This window comes from Sus scrofa, chromosome 15 (assembly GCF_054392235.1).
Source record: "Sus scrofa isolate SSC_HxYL_T2T_F1_AM1 chromosome 15, Sscrofa_HxYL_maternal_Yorkshire_Landrace_v2.0, whole genome shotgun sequence".
Taxonomy (NCBI): Eukaryota; Metazoa; Chordata; class Mammalia; order Artiodactyla; family Suidae; genus Sus; species Sus scrofa.
In genome coordinates this window covers 140962885-140989688 of record NC_139397.1, presented here as the reverse complement: position 1 = coordinate 140989688, position 26804 = coordinate 140962885, and the positions used below count along the sequence as shown (strand labels likewise).

General features: G+C 40.4%; 1 protein-coding gene across 36 annotated transcripts in view; it reads left to right on the top strand.

Annotated features, from left to right (window-relative positions):
- Window positions 1–26804, top strand: part of DOCK10 (dedicator of cytokinesis 10) — a 276098-nt gene that overhangs the window by 56444 nt on the left and 192850 nt on the right. For 19 of the 36 annotated variants that reach the window (XR_014830524.1, XR_014830519.1, XR_014830523.1 and 16 more), the window contains exon 1: window positions 4565–4815. The exons of the other annotated variants lie outside the window; for them this stretch is intronic. Coding sequence is in view for 14 of the 19 variants with exons in the window: in XM_021074815.2 (XP_020930474.2) it covers window positions 4654–4815 (162 nt within the window). In the remaining 5 variants the exon portion in view is untranslated. Of the gene's footprint in view, window positions 1–4564; window positions 4816–26804 lie in introns of those variants that run through there. 36 annotated transcript variants of the gene reach the window in all.

Here is a 26804-nt window from a genome sequence, read left to right as displayed (position 1 = left end):
TCACACCCAACGATCTGCAAACACTCCCAGCCGCCGTCTGAAACTGTGATCCCAGGAAGCATCACAAATCTCCCCAGGAAGGACAGACCAGCTCTCAAAGAGGTCTTTCCAAGTTTGCCTCACTGCAGCCTGCTGTGTGCCAAAGAGCCTTCTGGTTTAAATCCACTTTGGAAGTTACAGGGTTTCCTTGGTGTATATTTGGCTTTCGGAATTGGTTTGAAAATGCTCAGACCTTGTAGCCAGACCGGCTCAATTCACATTCTGGCTTTGGCACTTCCTCGCCGTGAGTCTAGGAGCAAGTGACTTCACTTCCCTATGCCTCAGTTTCCTCAACTGTAAAATGGGGATGATCAACCATAACCTCATAACAGAGACGTAAATGAATCAATATGTGTCCATATGAAGGAGAACTGTGCCTGGCACGCACAATAAGTGCTCTGGAAGGGCTTGCTTGCTTTATTATAAATATTATTATTGTTATTATTATTAGATCACACAGGGCATACAGCAAACCAATCAGCACAATTCCAGCCCATCCTTTAAAAATGAAATCCATCTGAATGTAATGTCAGCTTGTGTGTTGGAAGGAAACCCACAGGGTGCAGTAATAAGCACTAAGGTTCTAGGCTGTGAGGCGAGGCCTTCCAAGAGCACTTCTGGGCGGTGTCTTTTTTTTTTTTTTTTTTTTTTTTTTTTTTTTTTTAGGGCCTCACCCATAGCATATGGAAGTTCCTGGGCTAGGGGTGAAATCAGAGCTGCAGCTGCTGGCCTACACCACAGCCACAGCAACACTGGATCCTAGTCGAGTCTGCGACCTACACTATAGCTTGTGGCAACACCGGATCCTTCACCTACTGATCGAGGCCAGGGATCGAACCCATATCCTCATGGACACTGTGTTGGGTTCTTAACCCACTGAGCCACAACAGGAACTCCATGGGGGTGGTGTCATTTTTAAGCTGAGCCTGGAGGCTGAGGGGAGGAGATGGAGCTTCCACTCTCCTCGTCAGCAGAGGTAGCCTCACACCTGCTCACCAAATGATGATTATGGGCCAGACTCTGTATTGGTCTTTTCAGGTACTCTCCTCCCACTGACGTCGTGATGGGTACAAAGGATTATCTCCATGTTACAGTGGATACTATCAAGGCTCAGAGAGGTTAAGCAACTTGCCTGAGATCACATAGCTTAGAGATGGCAGAAGTCTCTCTGACTCTGCAGCTCACAGGGAGCCTTCCTGCTGCCCTCGCCTGCTGCTTCTTCCTTTGGGCTACCTTGGGGATGAGGCTCTCGTTAGACTTGGATCATGTTGCTTAGTACAAACACTGTCCGCCCCTCTCTAAATAAATCCAGATATAAGGAGGAGGGATCTTAGTTGGGGTAGCCAGAGTGCTCTGTCTTCTGGCTCCAGGAACAGGGAGAAAAGCCCTAGAGAGGCCCCTTCTTCACTTGGACAGACTGACATCCTTCTCTCAGCTCTCAGGCTGACAGGTGCGTTTCCTTCAGAGCGTGTGAGCCAGGCTGGCAGGCTGGAGACACACCCACCTCCACCTGCCATGGCCGGGGTAATGAGGGCGTGCCTCTAAGGAGCTGACAACCAAGCTGCTTCTTCTGGAAGCTTGTGCCCTGCTGCCAAGAGCTGTTGTCATTTGTCACGTGCTCTAAAGTTCTGTCTGCAGGGAGGAGCCGTTCGCTACTTTCTCACATCTAGTGCCTCTTTTCCTCGAGCTCAGAGGTCCTCCAGGTCTCCTGAGAACTGTGGCTCCTCTTTCCACGGCCTCTTCCTACCCTGGAAGTGCTTGCTAGTCCTTCCTTTTGGTTATTGATCCTATTCACTTTTCATCTTGCAGAGAAACTTTCCAAGAACTCTCATCTGCTCAAAGAGCCGCCCCCCCCCCCCACTTTCTCACTGATATTAACATAGTCCCTTTCTACCGCTTTGTTGTAACTTTATTTGGACTTTGGGAAGGAGGGAAGGAAACACATGTCCTTCTTTTCTCCATTACGCTATTTTCATCTGAGCTCATGGCTGTTTGCTAACATATTATTATCATCAATCATTTGCAGTGCGTATGTGATGCTTGCAGGCCAAATTAATGATGCATTTATTCATACCTCAAAGAAAATAGCAGACCCTTGTGGGGAGTTTCTTCTTCTTCTTTTAAAAAATATTTCCTGTGTGTCAACATGAATGCCAACTATGAGGGAAAAAGGGGCCTTATCTCTGTGGGTTGATTTCTATCTCTTCCCCCAGCTGAATATACTACTTCCAACACAGAGCTCAGAATCTGGTCCCTTGTTCACAGTTTTGCTGCATGTTTGAAATTTTTCATGAGAAAACATTGGACTCTACGTCCAACTGTTAGCCTCTGGTTTGTATCCTTCTGGTCTCTGGTCTGTGGCGTAACTGTGGTGTGTACTGAATTCCCAAGAAACTAATTCTTGGAGGTTCCTTTTTCCTTGAGGATGGAAGTGAAAAGAGAGAGAGAGAATTTTCAGACTCCATCAATAACAGCAGGCCAACAATAATAGGGATGAATTCCTCAGAGGCAGGATGAGGATCGATGAATACAGGCCTAATAGCTAGAAAGCACATCATGTATTTCCCCCAAAGACTTTGGCATCTGCCGAAACATATGACTGCAGAAGCCACCCCAGAGGTTAGCCAGATTTAGCCAGAGGGGGCCAGGAAGGAGTTTGGGATACTAGCTGCCTTTTCCCTGCCAAGTCCATGGTGTTTAACCCAGGGACCCACCTTCCCTTTTCTGTGGCCGACAGGAGCTGCTGGAATGTTTCAGCACCTCTGCTCAGCGCTTTGCTGCATTCGAACTTTTCAGTTTTGAGCAGATGGCCAGAACCCGAGGGGATGACTGGACAGTGCTAGGTCATGGCGTGCAGGAGTGGGTGGGCAAGGCTGGGTACTGACACCCAGGGAGGCCCTCGAAGCAGTCCTGTTTGAAAAGATACATTCATAATCATGGAAGCCCACTCCTTGCTTAGTCTATGGTGGAAACCATTTATATAGATATTCAATACGCAAGCCAGACAGGCTAAATTGTAGCCTCTCTTCAGTAAATGCCCCAGTTGTTTGGAGTAAAAAAAATGGTTTAGATTAGCACCCGGGCACTCTGACAAAGGTCCAGAGGGAGTTAAGGGACTTGCCAGTGTCATTAGCATTTTTTTATTCTTTTTCCAGCCGCACTAAAATATATTTGCTCAAAACAGAGGGAGATGAAAAACGCCTGGCAGCCAGTACCTCTTTAAAAAAAAGAAAAAAAAAATATGTTTCACTTCTCCAGCAAACACAGCAATTAAAACAAGGCTGTGTTGTGATAGCTTATGGACCTATTAATGCCTAATTGAGCCTTCCGCTAGATGCTTTTGTGAAAGCCACTTTCTTGAGGCCTGAGGGGCCACACCTTAGAGCAAAACAAACCTCCAAACTTCCTGCAGCCCCCTCCGCCCTCAGGGGCCCAGAAACCAAAGAAAACAATTTTTTACTTTGAATCTCTGAGTTAGACTGGAAGGATTAGCTTGACAGAAAGATCTCGACATTGAAAATCCTACTGGGGATTTCATTCTTTCCTCATTTGTAAGCAAAATCTATTTTCCACGAGATATTTTTAGTACCAGCATCCCCTGCTGTCCTATTCTCTTACAGTATACCATTAGAGCTTGAGGCTGGTCCAAGCAGGTCACGTGACTTCTAAGCATCTCTCCCGGTTCCGTCCTCAGCGACTAGTCTCGAAGGAGTCAGGGAATTCTAGACTCTTAACTACCGAAGACCTCAAAGTCCTTCCTGAAGCCCTGAATTCTTATTGATAGGAGGTGAAAATGCTTTACAGTTGCTTTTTCTAAGAGGTCAACTTGGCGGAGCTCGCTGCCTGACCTCAGTAATAGAGATATTTTCAGCCCTGCAAGCCGCCTATGTAAATATAAAAATGTATTAGGCTGCAGAACTGCATGTGTGGGAACAGAACAACCGGGCTATTGAAAAGGAATCACGGCGCAGGGCGGGGGGAGCCTTGGTTTCACTCACATGGGTTTGGTTAACAGGGGCACAACTTTTGATAAATTGTTTTGATTCAGTGGACTCCACGTTGCAGAATAGCCAATCTCATTTCTGGAACTTATAAGCTATGAAAAGCGAAACCCCAATCACTTTGTGAGGTATCCAGCAAAATTACCTTCTGGAAGTTTTTACATAAAAAAAAAAAATCCTTTTCACACTCTATGATACTCATTTGCCTTGGAAAAAAAATTTTGGTGTGATGTCAGTTTTTCAGTTGTTTAATGTGAAAAAGAGTGATTTATGTGATGCCTGAGTGGGAAAGATATATTTGCTCAGACCTCTTAAAAGAGAATCGAAGAGCATCATTGTAATGAACAGGAAACATGCTCTTGAAATGAACTGAGAAATCTCTCCAGGCGAAATGCTCTAATATTCCTGAGTGCGTTCACTTTCAGTGGATCAAATCTTTCCCATCTCTGCATCCAAGCTATTTGGCGGTGATCAGATGATCAGAGCTCAAGGAAGTGATTGGAGAGTGAGCTGGCTGCAGCTGCAATGTAGGCTGTTTTCAGGGACAAGGAGCCACTGTTTTTCAAACATAGCATCAACATAGAAGTTATTTTGTGGGCTCCAGGATGCAGCGATGGGCTGCACTGCCAGCATTGTTCTGCTTCAAGCTTTTCGTTCTGTGGTCCAGAGGAGCTGTCCACACATTTGTAGACGACGCCAGGAGGAACCCTCCCACGAAATTTTGCCTCTGGAAAGTGACGATGAAATGAGTAGACCCAGAACCCTCATCATAATGGTATGGTATTTGTGGCAAATAGCAGCCTTAATAGATTAAACTGTTATTACAGAAATGAGGTTACGATTCAGGGTTTGGATTTTCAGCTTTAGACAAAGAAATGTGTGACCTGGAGTTTAACAGTGTGCTTTACTGTTTGGGGAAAATCTTTCAAAACAATTTCATCTATCATTCAAAGGGCTGGGTTTTTTTTTTTCTCTTAAATCTGTCATGAAAATGTATAGTTCATTGGTCTATTAGAAACTCTCTTCTGTCTGCATTTTGCATACTGTTACCAACTTTTGTGCAGAAACATCAAGAAATTGTTGAAGTTTGGTTTCGTGAAGTGGATTTTATTGTATAACTCTAATTTGAGAGCAGAGCCCCTAATAGATATTTTTATACCCTGTGTAACCAGTCAAGTTGTGTAGATGATGGTAGTTAGCTCTCTAACTTCAAAGTATTTGAGGCTTTTATTTCTGACTCTGCAACGGAAATGCCTTTCCAAAATGCATAACTTCAGAAGAAAGTTTTTGAGCATTGTGTGGAATGCATGGTGTTTTAATTAGAAAGCTGTTTCTTGCCACTTGTCAAGTTACCTTTCTGTCTGTGCTTTAAATATAATTGACACTATTACTCTTCCTTTGCTTATCTGTTTGAGCAGCAAGAATAAAGTAGAGGACAGAGGTTTTTCTTACTAGGCTCAGGGAGAGATCTGCTTAGTCACGGACATCCCAAGTTGGGATGGAGGGGGGTATGCTAAAAAGTTTCCAAAATTGCGGAGGCATTGAAGTCTGCATGGTTTCAGCATGATCGACTTTTTTCTCTTAGATTTCAATGTCCAGATATCAAGGATGCAGTAAATAATGAATGACAAATACCTGTTACACTAAAAGTTTTTAAGTGAGAGTCATTTGGCTTGGGCTGTGCCTCCGAGTGACAGAAGACTAAGCTATAACATTCTGTGCCAACTTCTCCAGCAAATCAATATTTGATTTTCAAAAGGCAGTACTGTTCTTCAGCTACTGGGCTATGATTATCTCTACAACGAAACACTCAGTAGGAATGTTTTCAAACTCATTGCTCCCGTAAGTTTTTACAAGTGAAATTTGATTTGTGTTCTAAGTTTAACTGTTATATAGCTATGTGTATTACTCTTGTCATCTCAGTCATTAAAACAGTCATTTTTCCCCCTAATTTTACTAATTAGACTGTAAAATTTTGCAACTAAAAAATTTCCCCCGAATTGTAATTCACAGTAATTGAAAAATATAAAATAATAATTGATTCACCTAATAACAAAGCCCTGTGTTTTACAAAGATCCTTTTAATTCATATGATACCTTTACTGTCATTAAATGAGGTGGTGGTGAATTTACGGATGAGGAAACAGGATTAGGAAAGATGGAATATCTCGTTGCCACCACACAGCTGCTAAATGCCAAAGCCTCAAGTCACACTTAGATCAATAATTTCAAAAGTCATGTCAATATACTTTTTTTTTTACTGCATTAATATTTCTAAGGAAATATTAATAAAACTGATAAAACTAATAGAAAGTGAATTTCTATGAGAAGTCAGATGGAAATGTGGGACCACTCAGTGTAAAGTATGCTTAAAGTTATTGTGCATCTTGAAAATTTCCCCTGCGCTACTTGAAATTTCACACATTCCGCAACTGTTTGTTGCCCGGCCACTGTGGACCAACCATTGCTGTAGTTACTTGGAATCCACCAATGAACACACCCAAAGATCCCTGCCCTAAGTTGCAGAGTTTTATGGTGATAGTATATTTTGCAAACCTCATTGCGGCAATACTGTATCAGGCTTGTGGTGCTTAGTGTAAGTCAATGAACCTATTTCCCTACTTTCTAAGATTGTGGTTGGAAAAACTTTTAATGTGTTTCAAATCACCTAAGAGTTCTTATGTATACAAGTCCATGGGCTCCTGGCCCCGATGTTTCTACGAAGAAGGTCTGGAGTGGAGCCGAGGAATCTGCATTCTTAGCAAACACCCCAGGGGGTTCTGCTGGAAGAGCAGCATGGATGACGCTCTGGAAAACATCACTCTGGAAACTGATCATCTAAATCTTCCACCTCCCAATCTCCTTTAACCTGATAGGCTTGCCATCTTTTCACTCTGGCTTACAAGCTTCTGAACAACTGGATTTTTTATTCTCTTATTTTTCTGTCAACCATTAATCACTAAATTGTGTATATTGATTGATCGATTGATTGTGTGTGTGTGTGTGTGTGTAAGATCACAGACTCTAGGGCCGGAGACTCTAGGTCGGAATCCTGACATTGCCACTTATCGGCTGGGTGACTCTCTACCCTCTTTTTAACAACTCGGTCCCTCTTTTTCTCGTCTGTAAGATGCAGGTCATGGTTCCCTCCACGCAGAGCTGTTGTGAGGATTTAATGAAGTCAAGGATGTGTTAAGGGCTTGGAACCATGTCTAGGCTTCTTAGGAACAGTATCACTGGGAAGAGTTGGAGATATCCTCCGTGAAAAAGTGACATTTGAAGAAAACATCTGAAGGAGGTGAGGGTGTAAGTCAGGCCACTCTCTGTGAGGAAATGACGTCAGGCAGAAGGACCAGCCAGGGTGAGCGTCTTTGATATGGGAAGAAGCTTTCGGTTTTGGGGGACCAGTGAGGACGCCACGTGTGGCCGAGGGAGCTGGGAAGGAAGCAGAAGAGTGGTGTCGTGGAGGTAGTGGGGCACAGGTCATGTGAGGCTTGGTGGGTCATCCTGAAGGCCTGGAAGTCTTCCCTCCTAAGAGTGAGAAGGGGGAGTTCCCCTCGTGGCTCAGGGGGAACAAACCCGATGAGTATCCATAAGGATTCGGGTTCGATCCCTGGCTTTGCTCATGATCCCGTGTGGCTGTGGCTGTGGTGTAGGCTGGCAGCTGCAGCTCTGATTCGACCCCTAGCCTGGGAATTTCCATGTGCCATGGGTGCAGCCTTAAAAAGAAAAAAAAAAAAAAGAGGGGATGGTTAGAAAGGAATCCATTGGAGAGAGAAGATACGGAAATTATGAGGATGGGTGGTAGAGCCAGAAGGCCAAAGTTCGAGTCCTGTCTCTGCCATTCACGAACTGTGTGATTAGGATCTGTCCTCCTTGTGCCTTCTTTTCTTCACTGATGAAACACAGAGAGTCACAGAACCATGTAGGGTTATTGTGAGGATTAGGAACATTGATACCTACAAAGAGAGCGCCCTGTGTAGGGCTCAGTAGGTTAAGAACCCAACTAGTATCCATGAGAATGCAGGTTCGATCCTTGGCCTCCCTTAGCGGGTTAAGGATCTGACATTGCCGAGAGTTGCCCTATAGGCCACCCATGTGTCTTGGATTCTGCGTTGCTATGGCTGTGGTGTAGGCTGGCAGCTGCAGCTCTGATTCATCCCCTAGCCTGGGAACTTCCATATGCCACAGGTACGATCCTAAAAAGCAAAAAAAAAAAAAAAAATAATAATAATAATAATAATAATAATAATAATAATAATAACTGCAAAGAGCTTAGAACGGTGCCTGGTGGGTAGTACATGCTATATTAATGATAGGCTTATTAATTTGGATGGCCTTGAGCAGGGCAGTAGCAGGATCTGTGGCTGCAGAGGGTCCAGGGTCGAAGCAGAGAGACCATTAATCAGGCAGCTGTTGCAATGATCCCAGCAAAAGACCTAGATGGTAGTTGCTGATGTTGTGAGAAGTGGCCAGATTCAGAGATATTTTAAAAGTAGAATGAGTATAGGTTGCTTACAGATTGAACATGAAGAAGGAGAGAAAGAGAGGAATGAAGAATAAATGTATGGTATTTTGGTTTAGGGGTTTTTTGTTTGTTTGTTGACTGAACAACCAGAGAATTGAGTTCCCATTCAGAAAGGGAAGACTGAAGGAGAAGATTTGGCAAGAGAGTTTAAATTCGCTGTAAGACGTGTTAAGTTTGAAATGCCTGTTAGGTCTATAGATGAGAAATTTCAAGTAAAAAGTTGTATATATGGTTCTGAGTTCCAAGGAACAGTCTTCAGAGGAGATTTAATACCTGGTAGAGAACAAATACCAATTAAGTGATTGATGAATGAATAAATGACCTCTCTTCTCATTTTTTATAATACAGTTTGTCAGTCCATTTCTAGTTAATCATATTTTTAGCTATTTCATTGAACTTTTAGTTGTTTATTTACTTCACTATGCATATATGTTTTTAATCTCACTGGTAGATGGGAAACCCCAAGTAGGCAGGTACTAAGCTGGCCCAGTGATGCCCAGCACAATTTGCTTTGATAGACTAAAATTTGAGTATCATTGAAATTTTTAAGTAAGTAACAGTGATATGAAAAGCTCAGTTGATAAAGTTGCCTTCTTAACTCTTCATTAAAATGTCCAGGAGTAAATTAAGAATAGAGAAAGCTACTACAATAAACACAAGGGTTTGAATGTTGACATTCTTCAAAAGGCTTTGGCACTCAAGTTGTCATTGTACCAAAGAATCTCATTGCTGAGTCTAGGTTCTGAATCTTTATGCAGAGATCAGCTTTGGGCTGGCATTGATTATAGTTTGGCTGCACAGTCTACAGTGGAGAGGCTAGGTAAACATTAGAATAAATCACTGTAGGCCCTTGGCTTTCGCAAGGGACACATGAGTACTATCATCTGAGACTATTACAATAGCCTATTAAAATTCAGTGAAGTTTAACTGGGATAAGATTATGAAATTCCTTCAAAGTTCTCATTTATCTCTTCCTCAAAAGTTTTTTCTCTGATGGGAGAATTAACAGAAATCTTTTTCTGAATTGTTTGTCTTATATCCTTTATTGCACATTTTGTTGAAAGCCTCAGATATTAATTTAATTTATGGAGATGTGCTCTTTTCTGGGGAACGTCTATAGATTTTGGATGCCATTTGCTAATCGTCAACCCTAAAAGCTGGCCCCCATTTTCAGGCCTATTCCCCCCCCCGAAAAAAGGAATATTTACCCATTTACTTGATGGAGGATAGAAATCAAACAAAAAGAAGGCAAGAAGCAAGTGCTAGGTAGGCTGCTAATCTCTCTCATTATATAAGAAACTCTCATGCACAATTTAAGGGTCTTAAGAGAGAAGCATTTTTAAAAATCCACGAGTCTCTTAAATATTTAGAAACCATAAAATTTATTTATTTATTTTTCATTTTTGACTGCCTTGTGACATATGGAGTTCCTGGGCCAGGGATTGGATCCGAGCCACACCTGCAACCCACGCAATAGCTGTGGCAACACCAGATCCCCTCAACCCACTGTGCCCAGCGGGAGTCCAACCCTCACCCTGGTGCTATGGAGACACCACCTTTCCCACTCAGGAACTGCAGAAACCATACAATTTAATTTGCGAACACTAAGGATATAGTGTCTGTAGCATGCCGAACTTGGCTTTATCTTTAATTTTGGTTGAAGATAGATGAAAATAAAGGTAGCCTGACTTGTGGTGAGTTGGGGAGGGAACTCTCTTTTCTGAGTCAAGGCTGTGCACTTATTTCAGAACTGGGGAACCTCGGTTACTCCCTGAGACCTGCATTAAAAATCTTCCTGTGGTGGTTGCCAGGTCCAGGGCTCTGATGCACTATGGTAGATGGGTCAGATCCCGCCCACGGTCTGTCTTTGTAGGCCTGATGAACTAAGAACAGTTTCCACGGTTTTAAAGTTTTATAAAACAAAACAAAAAAGGAAGAAAAAGAAGACTATGCAACAGAGGCCATATATGGCCCACAAAGCCTAAAATATTTACAGTCTGGCCCTTTACAGGAAAAGTTTGCTGGTGAATGATGTGGACTCAGCCAAAGGGGAAACTTCTCTCTCTCTCTCTTTTTTTTTTCAAACTTAGTTGATTTTTGCAATGTATTCACTCTCTGCCTAACTAGATACAAAGGAACTTGGGGTTTTTCTGAATGTCTTTTGTTCACCTGAGGGTCTTCGAACTGTTGTGATTCAATGGCCATTTGGAGTCAGAAAGCCCAGTGTCCTGAGTCTCAAGTCTTACACTTAAAAGCCCCTATGACCTAAACGTGCAGATTCATTTGTCTGGGTTTGTGAAATAGAGACTCCATCTGTCCTGTCTGTTGGAACCACCAAAATGTTTATTTTTATGGAATTGTTTTGTAAGGTAGTGCACATTATACCAGGACAAAGTCTTGCAGGTAAGGGGCCAATTTAAGTACCAGAGAGTCTCTGTAGCTCACTATACCAATGAGAGTTCATTAGCCATTGGGTGACTCATCAGCGATGGGAGGCAGTTTACACTAGAGTTTTAGTGCATTTGTTCCGCATCTACCCCAAAGCGTGGTACCATGCGTGTGGCCAGAAGAGAGGGTCTCTGAGGGTATTGTCATGCTGCTGCGTGATCAGCTTTTTGACCTTCAGCACACCTCTGCATTTGTGTTCTGTCCTGTAGATTAGGCACTGTAATCCTCCCTTCCTGGTCCCGTTCTTTGAGAACCAGGGATCAGGAAGAAGGCTAAATGAAGGAGATGAATTATTTATGAAAATAATAATGCCATCTCTTTGGAACATAGATTTGTTTACATTTATGTCCTATGAATAAAATCAGGACCAGAGAGAACTGTACTATGGGACCTACTTCAAGGGAAATCAAATAATCTCTCTTCTTACTCTACAATAAATATTCTAATTTAATAAAATGTTATTACCAAAGGGAGTTTAACATGTTTTGCCCAGTTTTAGCTTTATGCATGCAGAGGAAATGACGTCCAAACATTCTAAATCCTGAGTAAATGTTCTTATTTCACTTTAGTGAGGTTGAATTTTAAACATACTAATGGAAGATTCCCCTGGGATAGGAAGCTTGTGTAATGGAGTGTGATTTGAAATGGTTTGCCATAGTTGAATGTAATGTGGAGTTTAAAAGCACAGGGAACCCATCAGTTATTTTTTTCATGTGAGCTGAATCTCAAAGCCACAGAAAATGGACAAATGAATTGAATGGCTTCTCCATGGGTATAAAAATTAATTGAATGTGATCGAGGCTTAGTAATTAGCAATACAAGTCTTTGAGGCAAAGGCTTATAAATTCAAATTACTTCTGGTATCATCTTGTCCAAATAATCTTGCATTTTTCTAGTTCTCCAAATAATACATATTTAGAAATAATGGACAAAGAAAAAATATTCAAAATCTAAAATGCTTGATATTTTAAAACCAACACAGGGACATGGAAAAAGGGAAAATCAGATATATGGGAGTATGTAGAAACTTACACCAAAAACAATTAGCAAATTCAACTGTAGATAAATAGATATTTATATTATATATAAAAATATATAGTATAAAAACACATAGAAGATTATGCTCTTTGTAGGCATAACTGTTTTGGGGGAGGCCATGTATGAAGATTAAAAATCTTTATTACAAGTAGAAATACAGAGTTATATGGCTAGAAAAAGTATTCAACAAATAACAAAAATCCCCTTTTTTAAATAATCAAATTTAGAAAAAGCCTGGTTATACTTGCTTTTGTTTTTGTTTCTTTGCTTTCTAGAAGAGTAGATCTAAGGCTTATCCTCACTTTCCAAGTTTCAGCACAATGAAATCTTGGGCAAATTGAGTAATGCAATTGAGAATAAAATGCATTTTTTGGCAAACCAAATACCAATAGAGTATTTTTTTCATGCTTCAACAAATTTCTTCTGGATAGCTGTTTCATTCTCATATTTTCTTTTCAGGAAGCTGATGTACTTAGAGGCTAAAGTCGAGGATTTTTGAAATTCATTCCCCATAATCTACTTTATTCTGCTGGAATGCATTTTATTCTCTAAGACCATGTCCAGCGAATTCAATATGTGTCTAATGAATTTGGATTGTTAATTATCTAAACGTCAGAAATTCAGCAGAGGGACAAGCTTGCCTCTGACAGGCAGAGAGGCGATGGGCAGCCTCTGCCTTACTCTCATGGAGCTTACAGTCTGGTGGCAGAGACAGAAAGGGCTCAAACAAACGTAAAATTGTAATCATGCTCAGTGCTTCAAATGAGAGTTATGTTCTGCCTTAAGACTGTATCCTTGGAAGGCCCAACCTCATCCACTCAGCCAAGGAAGGCGTCCTCTAAGGAAGTGGCAATGGAGTTGAGCCCTGGAGAGTGAGTAGCTGCTGGAAGAGAGGAGATGCCTTGTGCCATTGCTAACATGTATTTTGTTTTGTTAAGAAACCTTGGCTCATGACCCTATTCCATCTTCAATGTTAGCAACATAGTATCTTCAAACATCACTCTGACTCTGACCCCTGACTCCCCTTCCTCCCTCTTTCACTTACAGAAGACTTTTATGTTGACTTTGCTCCCAGCTGGGCAGTCCAGGATACTCTCCCTTTATCAAGGTCAGAGCTGATTAGCAACCTGAATGCCATCTGCAGCCTTAATTCCCAACTTGCCCCATCCCCCTCTGCCCCCCCCCGCCCCACCGCACATGTAAATGACATAGTCCCAGGTTACTGGGCTTAGGATATGGACATTGTTAGGGGGCTGTTATCTGCCTGCCATATTATTTCTTGGAGTTATTTTAAGAGTTCAATGAGTGAATACAAGGAAAGGACCTATAATGTACCTAGAATTTAGAAAGAACTCACTAAATTTTAGCTATTATGATTGCTTCCATTGTCTCGTTGAAACTAAGACAAAGTCACAAATTTAATATGCTTTAAAGTGTTGTTTTAGGGAAAAGAATTGAACTGCTAAAAAGAAAATTTGTGCTTCATCAAATGTGGGGGAATGAAAATTCAAGGTTAGCTTATTTATAGGAGCACTGCAATACTTACTGAATAGATTATTCACAGAACACCTAGGTTTGTTAAGAGATTTTCCTTCTGTGTTATCCATCAATGGCTGCTTTTCGGAAATTTAACTTTTAGTTTGTTTTCTGTTTATATTTATAAAGGAATATTATTGCATTTTTCTAGTTCTTCAAGTTATGCCAAGATTAGAAATGGTAAGAAACAAAGAAAAACATACAAAATAGTAAATGTTTAAAAAGAAAGAAAAGTAGAAACTAAAGTGAAAGAGAGAGGGGAAAAAAGAATACATTTTAAGTTCAGTAAGGACAATTGAAGTTATTAACCAAGAGATGAAGAATAGACTGCATCTTGTCTTTTTAAAAGTTATTTCAGTATTTCCTCATGTGAGTAAAAAAAAAATTTTTTTAATCACAGATCTATAGCCATTAAGAAACTTAAGAATTTAAAATTATGGAGTCCAGATTCGTCTACGGATTGATACCCAATAAAAGGTTTGATGAATGACTGAATGAGTGTACGCCATATCTTACGGGTTATAAATGTTATAAAAGTAGGAATCTGTGAGGTGAAAAGAAACTATGGGTTCATTTGGGAAGTTTTCAGCATCCCTGCCATTCATTGGTCTCTGTGTTCTCAATGGCCTCTTTGACTCTCTTGCACTTTATGAGACTAGGTTGAATATCCCACAGAATATCTTCAAATTCTGCTTTATGAGTCAGATAAAGTAAAGATGGAAATCGTGCCACAAAATAATAGCTCTTTAGTGAGCACTTCTAGCTATTTGTCAAGCACTTTGCTAAGAACTTTGCAGTTACCTTTTCTTGTTGCCACAACAACCACGAGAGAAAATTATTTTTATTCCCATATCATTGAGGAAGAAGTAAAAGCAGATAGAGGAGCTCTGTCCAATTGAATTACAATGTGAGCCACATAATTTAAAATTTTCTAGGAGCCATATTTTAAAAAGTAAAAAAAAAATGAAATTAATAATACATTTTTTAACTCAGTATTTCCAAACTCTTATTAGTTTAGCATATAATCAATATACGGTAATTAATGAGATTTTTTCGTATGTTTTTATATCAAGTTTTCAAAATCCAGTGGGTATTTATACTTACGTATTTCAATTGGGATGCTAAATATTTACCACAAGTGTTTATTCAGTACTTGGAGTTCATAAAATTTATAGTTGAAAGAGTAAATTCATATATCTAAGTTTTTTTGAAACTAAAGTTTTCCAATAACTGGACAGAGTCCCAGTTTTAAAAATTTAACCAAAATTACTTAAGATGAACTAAAATTAAAAATTCATTTCCTCACTCACACTAACCATGTTTCAATAGCCATATGTGGCTAGTAGCTACTGCACTGGACACTGCAGGTGTAGTGGCTACTGAACTTGCCCAAGGTCACCAGTCTGGTAAAGACTTGACCTGGGATTCCAACCCGAGCAGCTGCTTGTAGCCGCTGTGCCACACTGCCTCTCTCAACACCAGGAAGTGGTGAGCAGGGATCTCTATTGCCTTCTCATGGGCATTTTTTCCTCTGAATTAAATAAAACTAAACAACAAAAAATAAGTCATTTAATTTCTTTAAAGTGTGTAGAGAGAGGACAGGGCAGACCGGAGTATTTATTAATATGAATTACAAACTTGTGGTGTTCCCATCTTTGCGCAGTGGCTTAAGAATCCAACTGCAGCAGCTTAGGTCCCTGCAGAGGTGCTAGGGGTTTGATCCCCAGGCTGGAGCAGTGAACTAAAGGATCCAGCATTGCTGAAGCTGCACAGGTTGCCACTGTGGCTCAGATTCAGTCCCTAGCCTGGGAACTTCCATGTGCTAGGGGTGCAACCATTAAAAAAAAATAGTGTTCTATTTCACATGTCCATAGAAAATTTCTGTAAGATATTAAAGATCTTAGAGATTTGTTATCTTAAATACAGAAAGATACTTACATAAGATATTTATTTCTACATAAATATCCTTATCAAATTAATCAAAAATAATAAATAAATAAAATTTTTTAATTGATAGAGTTCCCTGGTGGCCTAGCAGTTAAGGATCTGGCAATGTCAGTGATGTGGCTCGGGTTCGATCCCTGGCCCAGGAACTTTCACATGCTATAGGCGCAGCCAAAAAAAAAAAAAAGAAGAAGTAAAGGCTACCCAGCAGGCTAGAGATGGAGTCAGGGACAACCTTGTCAAACCTGTAACTACCACTTTCCCTGTGCCTCCCGGAGGGCTTCCGCCTTCCACTTCACTCACCTCCCTTAGTCCAGCCACCTCCCTTCTCAAGCTTGCTAGCAGCTCTGCCCACCCTGTCAAGTCCAGCCACTTTGTCTTCACCCTTGCAGCCTAGCCATGCCCACCTTTCCCACTGCACCCTCCCGCCTAGTCTCTGTCGACTCGGTCTGAGATCTTTTGCCATGCCATTCCGCTTGTCCAGTGTGCCATGCTTCTTGGATTTTTAAGAAAAGTTTTCTTTTCTTAAAAAGTTTTTCTTAAAAATCCATGGGGTTCCATATAGATTATATAGAATAATAACATGTTATGAACTGAGAACCATAGAATCCAGTTGCCTCATTTGGAAGGTGAAACTTAGAGCCAAAAAGATAAATAGATATATGTGTAGCTTTCATAAGGGTTGGTGTCAGAACAAGGACCTTTGCCCAGGTCTCAAATTGATGAGACCCACTCTTTTTTAACTACATGGTCTTTCTCAGTCCAGGGGTAATGGGCCAGTTTAGGTGAAGCCACAAAGATGCTAACTGTAAAATAGTAATAGCATCAGTAGCATAGCCAATGGTATCCACTTTCTGATTATTTTAGGAGAATAGATTTATATAGGGATGAAACCAGTTTTGCCATTCGGTAAATAACGGGACCCTTGCTCCAAACTATTCTCTTGACTTTTCTTTAAGGATTAAATACACAGGAAATGAGTTCTAGTTAATCTGTAGCATAAACCAATAAGACAGCAGATGCTGCAGCATCTGCTCTTCTTATCATGGGGGTCTCAGGGGTGGTTCCCCAGCAGGGAAAGCAAAGGAAAAAAAAGGCAGATGATGTTCTTGTAATCTCTTCAGATGGAAGAGTTTACAGATTTCTTTGAGAACAGATATGCATCTCTGTTACCTTACAGCACTGAATCTCACAATGTGCTGTAACAGAAACATAATCATGTAATGATAAAACATGGGATTTGATGTCAGCCTAGTGCCATTTGAAAACTATGGGACTAGGGGAGAATACCTTGCATTGTTTGACTCTCACGCTCCAGATTCGTAGCATGGTAATGATTCTTCACAGTGCTGCTGACAATCTAAATGAAAATTGAGGAACAACCCTTAGCATGGTGCTTCTGTGCCAGAAGAGAATGTGCCTCTTTTTCATTTGCGTAATGAGGAAACTACTGACTGCCCACCTGCATCGTAAAGTAATAACTTCTGTAAGTGAACCCTCCATGGTTTACATTTTTGCGTTCGTTCCAAAGGAGACATTTGGTGCACCTGACCGTCCTTCACTTCTCCACCAGATAAGGAAACTAGAATAGTAAGAGATGTAGCAAGTAAACAAGCGTTACTCAAAAAGGAGACTCGGTGAAAAAGTCGGTGAAGCAAATGATGTTCCCCAAATGAAAGCCGTTGGAAGAAAGAAGTGGACCAAGAGCTAGAGAACCAAATCAAGGACAGAGAGATGCAGGGGAGGAAGAGGCTCACCGAGCAGGGAGAGAAATGAAGGGTGAAAACCCTTTTCCTTTCTCCAGTCAGAGTGGCAGGAGGACATGAAAGGGTCTTTTTGTAAGGTTTGGTTTAAAACCAGCCTGCTTTTGTACCCCTCTAAAACAATGGGACATTTCAGTCAGGGGCTCTACTCTAGCTTTTTTCCCCTTTAAGGTATCTGTTCTTTCCTAATGGGCACCGTATTTTACCCTTTTTTTGCCCATGCTCTTGAAAAAGGATGCTGATGGGTTTTCATTTAAAGATGGTATCTATCCATGCGGTTCTGTAGCTCTGAAAGTTGAGTGGAATATGGCAGATCAGATCCTCCGTAACTGATGAAACCGGGGTGGGATCACAACTTTGGGGTCTGGTGTGATAAGGATTGGAGGCTTCTGTTTTGTTTGGCAGGTAAATGAACCAAGGCACATTTCTAGAGATGGTATCTGGATGAATAGCTATGAAGTACTCATTTGCAGAGATGTGGGGCATAAAGAGCCTGATGGCAAACACAGCTTTTTTGTTTGTTTGCTTTTGGCCCAGCTAAAACAAAAAGAAATTATGAACCAGACATGAGTTCATCACAAAGCATTAAGCACCATTCGAATCGCATAAATTCTCCTTCAGATGCTTTTGAGATCTGTTATTAGAGACCGTACATTTCACTACAGATGTGGTTAAGGTCATTAAGGATCACCAAGGCTTTAGATGACTTCCTTGTAGATGGAGTCTGAAAAGGGAAACAGGACAACTTAGGATGTCATCACTAATTTAAAGGTGTTGGAAGAAGCCTGTTACCTCAGTTTGAGAGGACTTTGCACATTGTGGAAACTCCATTGACTACAGCAGAGACCCCAGTCTCGAACTGAGATGACAGAGAAGTAAAGAAATCCTGGCCGAATAGCTTTGCCCAGAGATCCTGCAGAACACACTGTGCTTCTTCTCTGTAGGCATTACTGCCTCGACATGGCAAGCCCTACCTCTGTTTCATCCTCCCAGCCTTGTGCCCAAGTAGACCTGTGTGCTTGTGTGTGTCTGTGGCTCTGTTTGTTTTGTAGTCAAAGCAACTTTCCAACTTTGTATTGTCTTTAAACAGTTAGTTTCATTCTATATGCAGTTAATTTACATGTCTGTGTCATCCATATAGCTATCTAGCCCTGTAAGGACTTAACTATGATTGTTAGCCTGGTAACCACAGTTTTAAAGGGAGCCCTATGTTTTGGAAGAGGTAACCTGCAACCTTATTTAGCCATTTGGGACTGAATCTGTTATTTTAGAACCTTGTAAGGATAAAGCCAATGAAGACAAATTTCTTGAGATAGAATTCATTAAGTCTAAGCACATATGATCTCATTTAACCTTTTACCTTCTAGCAGTAAATGTCAATTTGTCATTCTTTTACAAAGAATACCAAATACGCAATACCAAAGGGATGCCTCAGTCCCCAGTAGGTTAAAAGCAGTAATACGCTGAAGGTCACATGGGAAGTGGGACATTGAGAACAGGGGCTGATAGACTGCAGGAGGATGGAGACAGGTGAGACCCAAGCCCTTTCTGGCAGAGAAGAGTTTACTGAGCCCCGGAACCTACCCCACCTTAGATTATGTTGTGCTTGGACTTGTAGACCTTGCGGTTTAACAGATCCGAAGTTTAAAGTATTCTTAGTTCCTAGAAGCTCTTTTTCTAATGCTCTTCTTTAAATGCTGCACAGGAATGGTTTGCCTGTAAAACTGAACATATCCTTTTCTGTTAGCTTTATTCTTGCCACTTTTATTTCTCATGCGCTCGGTTTCCCCGCCACTGCTCCCTTTTGTGTGTGTGACTGTGGTCACAATGGTAACACTGTTTACTTTCCTAGGCATTATCTGTCTCCACATTCAAAGGTATAGATGTAGATGAACCCATTCAAATTCAGCAGTGATTTCTCTTTAGATGTTCCCCCAAATAGATAATGAGTAGTTATTAGAAAACTGCAGTTGCAGACGAGTAAAAACCAAGATCGAGTAAAACCTATCAGTTTTTCTCTTTTGTAGTTCTTAAAATGTAAAAGAATTGTATATCACAAGAACAGCGTGAGTCACGCGTATGGGTAGAAAATTAAAAACTGAAAATATTTGAGAGATTTTACCCAAACCTCTCCCACGCATTCCCACACTCTTCTCACATCCCTGCACATAATCATCACTCACACCTACATATACGTGGTTTTCCTTTTATTTCACAAAACTAATGTAACTTTTACTATGTGGCTCACCAAGAGGGTGTTTTTAATTACGGAAACCTGATCGTGACCCCAGGACACGTGGACACAGAGCTAGTTTTTGGTTTCATTTCTTATCGTAATTTGATGAGGATGGGTCTTTTTTTTTTTTTTTTTTCTTTAAGGTAAAGAACTATTTTATTTTATTTTATTTTATTTTATTTTTATTTTATTTTTTGGCTGCACCCGAAGCACATGGGATTGAAATCCCAGACCAGGGATTGAATCTGTACCACAGCAGCGACCCAAGCTGCTGCAGCAGCAACACTGGATCTTGAACCCACTGGGCCACAAGGGAACTCCTTGAGGAGGCTTCTTGTAGTCATTGATATAACCTACTTTCTTGCATCATCGTCGAATAAAATGGCAACTTTAGATACTTGACTATAAAATAATACTTTAGGTATATCCTACCTATTTTCGAGCCACTGGGCCCACCCTGACATTTTTTCTTGTTATATAGATCATCAAGCCATCCTTCATAGTGGATAAGATAAAGATAGACGGAACTTTATCCATTTGATCTTGGCATTTTTCATACCCAATGGAAAGGGTCCTTTCATGAGCTCTTACTTTTTTAGCACCTACAATATTTTAAACCTAAGGAATTTCCAAAGATGTTGTATAATTCCTACCTCTTTCCTTTCAAACACAGTTAAATATGACCTCTATTTTTTTTTTTTTTACCTGAATATCTGCTTTAGGAAATATTTAAGTTTATGACCATGAGCTAGCTGGCATTGAAGAATTTATCCATGTTTGTTCACAGCCTCAATAAAATAAAATTGGCCATAAACTCAACAAGTACTAAGGTCCAGTTCCAAAGACACTTGCTATGCAGCCCATGATACTCTTTGTCACACTTAGCATTTTTCTGCATCTGTGCAATGAGCGTTATTCTGCTCTGCCTCAGAAATGCTCTGAGATAACCACGTGATCAGTTTTATCGTTCACCTATGAGAGGCAGTAGTCTTAGGCTTATTGACTTCCAGAGTGTGAAAAAAATACTGAAGATTTCTAGAAAATAGGAGTAAAGTAAACATTTCTTTTCTGTTGCCCTGGGACTTACATTCAAGAACCTAACAGTTGCAGAGAAGTAAAAATTCAGTCTTATATAAATCCTAATGGGCCATGGGTTCGTTTTATATATCGAAGCAGCATGTGTGACATCCTTCTAGTGCAAAGAGGCCATGATTTCAGAGTAGTCTGTGTTACATCCTAGTGCAAAGAGGCCATGCTTTTTTATCAAATAGGATGACCTTTCCACAGTGGGCATAAGGCACGGAGCTAGACCTTGACTGGGGCACCATCCACTTAAGATTTCCTAGCAGCCCACCTAATTTTTCACTATCAACAATAGGCAGGCCCTTCAGAAATGTCTTTTGAAAGAATTTGGAGGGAAGGGGAGAGCTGAGAGTGGATGATAGATAGGCTGAACACTTTGTTTGCCAAATATCTGAAGGCGTCAGGGAGTCTGTTGTGCCCACGTTTTTATAGGATAATGTTAATCAATTAGCTCAATTCTGCTATAGATAGTTAGTAATTACATTCCCTGGAAGCTGCAGTGGCATGATTAATAATACATTCTAATTTCCAAAAGTAGCATTTCACTCCACATTCAGACATGGCTCTTTGAAAATGTGTTTTTTTGTTTATAAGGAACATGGTTGGAGTGAAAGTTATTTCTCTGAAAGTAAGCTCATGAAAAGGAAAATGTGATAAGAGTTTTCTGTGATGCATTTTGGTCCTTCCTGTGTAAATGAGTACAATTCAAGTTTTTTCCTTGAGCATTTTCAGATGAATTCTTAAGAAATAGTGCTGTAGGATTCAGAGTTAAATGTGCCATCTGGGAGTTTTAGGGAAGCCGTGTAAATTCTTAATAATTAGGAATGCCTGCTATATTAGGGTTTTGAAACTAAGCTCTCTCAAGGGTAAGAAGGTAATGAAGCCACTAGCTCTGTATCTAAGAAGATACTGCAGCAATGGGCATTTGGCCTGTACTAAGAGAATAGAGTCTAAAGAGAATTAAGGTAATTACCCCCAGAGAAGCACAAAGAAAAGTGCTGTGTGATTTCAACAGAAGAATAAGGAAGGCAAGCATCCATCCAAGAAGGGCTGGATTGTGGACAATATACAGAATCATTTTGGGCGATGAGAACAGAAAAGTAAATTACAGACCAGTCTTGTGTCTGAACATTGAGAAAGGTGCCTAAGCGTGCATGTTGCGGTGCATGCAGTCGGCAAACATTTAATTAATATTTTCTATATAGCAGGCTCTGCCCCAGCTCCTACCCAATATGAGATTTGGGAACTTTCAGGAATCTGACCAGATCTCCTTAAGCTTTGTACATACTATGAGGTTAAAGCACTTGGCTTTGAATTGGTCCATGATTCCATGGCCTTAAAAGATTGAGTGGTAAATTATTCAATACTGTGTTAATAACCTATATGGGAAAAGAATCTGAAAAGGAATGGATATATGTATACATACAACTGACTTACCTGGTTGCACCCCTGAAACTAACACAACTTTGTAAGTCAACTGTACTCCAAGAAAATTTATTTTAAAAAGATTGAATGATTACATTTGGAGGGAAATGTACATATCAGATCCTGAATATAATTGTTTCTTAGAATCAACCTAATAATTATTCATATTTTTTCAAGCAATTAAAAACTGGTTAATGGAGTTCCCATCGTGGCTCAGTGGTTAACGAATCCGACTAGAAACCATGAGGTTGTGGGTTCGATCCCTGGCCTTGCTCTGTGGTTTAAGAATCCGGCATTGCCTTGAGCTGTGGTGTAGGTCACAGATGTGGCTTGGATCCTGCGTTGCTGTGGCTGTGGCATAGGCTGGCAGCTACAGCTCTGATTAGACCCCTATCCTGGGAACCTTCATATGGTGCGGGTGCAGCCCCAGAAAAGACAAAAAAAAAAAAAAGACTGACTAAGAAGAGTTCTACTAAATGAATATCTCTTTTATCTGATGTAGTGATACTGACATAACCTACTAAAGAGAAGCATTTTTGCTGTGGTCATCCACACTGGAAGTAACTTGGAAATGTAAGTGGGCAGAGTAGCCTTATTTCTCTACCTCCAATCATTGTGCATTTTCCCTCCTCCGTAGGCTTGTGTCCACGAAGGATGAGTTCCTATAACGCTCCTAATCCCTTCCAAGGGAGAAGAAAAGAAGAAAAAAGTAATGGAGGGAAGGGAGTTCTGCTTTTTGGAGAGTATGTTGCTAAAGGGGAAATGTAACCTTTAATTTGTTGACGACATTCAGGATCAGTCATCACATTTTCTTAGAAATATTTAAGGGCCAAGATTTAAACCTGTGGAATAATTATGGTTTTATTCCCGGCCTCTTAGTTCCCATGCGTCTTTAAATTCTCAAGAAGGAATTATTGGTGAATCAAGTGGTATCTGTTTCAAAGAGCTTTTGCTGAAAGATCAAGCTATGTTAAAGAATCATTTGCATTTAGGAAATGAATGACGCATTAAATTTTGACTGGGTATCAAATGACTTATTTTTTATAGCAGCTTATCATTTAAAAGTTTTTGGAATTCATTTTAAATTCTATGCCCTTATTTTTACATCCCTCTAAACACAGAGAGTCTTCTAAAGTTCACCAAGGAATATTCCCACAAGAGGCTTAACGTATTCTAACCCTCTGCGTTCTGCATGGTAGTCTTCTTCTCAAATGTGAAATTTTAAATAGACGTTTTGAAAATGTGGTATATAGAAAATGGCTTCTTGTACTTCTGATCAAATTGTGACGGCATGATGGTTTCAAACCGAATCATCTTTATGTCTTCAACATTCATCTAGTTGCATCACACACCAAGTACACATGTCCCAGGTGCCTTCTCGTCCCCTTGAACTTTCCATCCTACTTCACCCTGCTCTGCAATGGATGTGAATATTATATTAAACCTTTGCAATTATTTGCATATTAAATTTTACTTCCCAGGCATTATGAAACAAGTAGGTATTCTAATAGGAGCTCAAGATATCTTCCAGAGCCAAATCATCCTTCCCTGAATTAATCCACATAGGAGTGACTCTGCTCCCTACATGTAAGACCCAACTTATTAATTTTACAGTAGGAGGATTAAACTCAAGCCTGGGAAGCTGCTAATTGTCCCTTGTTAATGATATATCAAAGTAATTTGTGGAAAATGGGCTTGAACCTGCACTGGAGAATTTCATAACTTCGTGATAACTTTTGACTTTCTCCCTTCTTAATCCTTCATATCATCACTGCTGTTGCTTTTGAAATAAAAACCTCCTATTCCATATTACAGTAATTCTAAATTTTTCCATTGCTTGTCTTCAATGGTTTAAGAAAAGCAGGGAGCAATGCCAGATTCCTATTGATATCCTTCATTTTTTTCCATGATTCTCTATATTTCTTTCTTTCTTTTTTTTTTTATTGCAGAGAACAGAATTTGGTTTAGAGTCCAATTGACTGTTGGAACAGTAAGGCTAAGCTGTAAGCATTTGTCATTCATTTATGAAAGACGTCGGCAAAAAGTCTTGGCAATGTATTTGATTATACTCTTAGGACAATTTAAAGCTCTGTGGTTTAGTGTTGAGAACGGAGAGGCGAGAAGGGTACTCCACTGAGGGGCCTGGGTAGGGACCATGAGGGGTAGTTCACTGCCTGACCTCAGCCATCCCAGCAGAGAATCCATGCCTGTGGAACTGGTGGAAAATTGAGAAAAGGGCATTGGTGCTTTGGAGGGAGGGTTTCTGGGATAAATCCATTACCAAGTAAGCTCCTCTGACCTAAGTAGAAGAAATACCAATACAACTGTATAATTGCTAGAAACTGTGAATGGCAGAATCAGCTCTTGATCATCTTTCCAAGTGTAAGAAAAGTGCAACCACAGCACACCTGGAAAGAGCACCTTGAAACCATCAAATTATTCTGTTGACTCTTGTGGCCTTTCCTCATGATTCTCATGAGGATCCATATCAGGGCCCTACATGAGGACAGGAGAATGAAACTGTCTTAGTTTTCCAAGGATCAATATAGAGAATAACAAAGAACATTTGTTAAGCTTTCATCGCTATACTCTCATAACGTAATAGAGTTTTAGCGCTATCAGGTGTTTTCAAGATTATGTATGATCTGTTGTCCTTATTTCATTGAATGAGGAAAATGATCAACTCAAGAAGCTGAGTTCCTTATCCAGATATATGATATATTCCTTAAAAATGTATGGTGGAAATAATTTTAAATTTACAGATAAATATCTTAGTAGTATCTTGGTCGCCCTTCGTATTAAATCTCATCTTTCATTATTAAAATGGAATTACTGCTTGAAAAATGTGTGCTTCCTCTTTAAACAAATATTTTAGCATTTCTTCGAGGTTTTGTTTAGTGCTATGTTCCCATCATTGACATAAAGAGGTGTCGAACAATCCCATAAATTGCCACCCCATTATCTCCCACGAGTTGGCTCTGCCTCAATATGGTTTTTATTTTTAAAAGCTGAAGAAGAAATCTGGTGCCCTATAATGCTTTCTATGGCTTAATCAATGCCAGAAATATTCTCTTATCCCATACATTCAAGGAAGGAGTGTTCTGGCAGGAAGGTTAGAACGAAAACACAATTGTATTACTTCATTCAAGGAATTGGTGCATTGTTCACATATGGAGAACTCTCAGGAGAAAATTAGTGATCTGATGTAGATTTGTGTTAACTTCAGATACATTGGCAGTAGAAATCCTTAGGCTTGCTGTAACTTTTCTTGCAGAGGAATCAAGTAAGGCTTACAGCAGATTGTCAATTACAACAATCTTACTAAAGGTCATAATCTTAAATACAACTTTAGGTCAAAGGTTCCAAACTCAAATGCCTACAGGCTTTGAAGGGAACAAGTGGATCAGGCTAGACAAGGAGACAAATGGGAGTGGTGGGGAGCAGAGCAAACTAAAGAAACCATGGCCCACCCAAAGGGTATGGCCACTGCTCCACTTGGGCAAATTTCTCAATGTCAGAAGGGAGGATTAGTATGATCTTGAATATTCCAAGAGACACAAATAATTGTGGCTTTATGTAGAATCTTTCCTTTTTTTTTTTTGGTCTTTTTAGGGCTGTACACATGGCACATGGAAGTTCCCAGGCTAGGAGTCAAATAAGAGCTTTAGCTGCCAGCCTATGCCAATGCCACAGCCACAGCCACAGCAACTCAGAATCTGAGCCAGGTCAGCGACCTACACCGCAGCTCACGGCAATGCCAGTTCCTTAACCCACTGTGCAAGCCCAGGGATCAAACCCATATCCTCGTGGATCCTAGTTGGGTTCGTTACTGCTGAGTCATGATGGGAACTCTCCATTTTTAAATGCTAGCGACTAATTCAAATATTTCAAAACATTATAAACAGGAAAACACAATTGTGGGACCAAGTTGAGTCATGGGCTGCCTGATTTTTCTTCTCATAAATCTTTATTAATTTTACTTTAATTCAAGTGTCCACCTTTAAGGAGCCAGTGAGAACCACACTGCCTATAGTGTGTTATAGTATGTTGCCTTGTGAGTGGAAAATGATTTTGATGTTAATGTCCATATAGGGCTAGAGATTATATTTTGACTTCGAGATATTGTACAGTCCGGCTCCTAATTCAGAAAGATTTCCACCGGTATAATTGAATAACAGGTCAGATTATCCTTCTTTGACTGTAGAACAATGAGGGGAATGTGGTCATAAATATCTGACAATGTAATTTTCAGCAACAAAATGCAAATACAAGATGTGGATACTAATGCATCAAATGCAATACATCCTTTTAAAAATCTGTTTGCAAACCAGACAAGAAATAGCACCAACTATTGAAGGGGTGAGGCGGAGGGTGACAAGGGACGGAGGATTCAGATGTCCCATCTTTTCACCTGAAGTGGGTCATGAATTATTTCCCGTGCTCACTGCAGTGCTTATTCAGTACTTACTACACAACCATGAAAACTTGTCCCTGCATTATCCCATTAGGCTGAGAAGTCACAGAGCCTCAATAAACCCCAAGCCACATACCTAAATAGACGTTACCTTCTATGCCGCCTAATTAAGCAAATTGGTTGAAGTATTTCTCTAAGTTGCACACCAGTATCTTGGTGATACTGCTCCGATCAGTCACTCCTGGGAGAAGAGGGTCACTGGGCTGGTGCTCATTCACTCTGGGGAAGGAATAGGACCGAAATTGGAAAAGGTGCAGAAGTCTTACCCTGAAGCAACCAGCCACCCTGC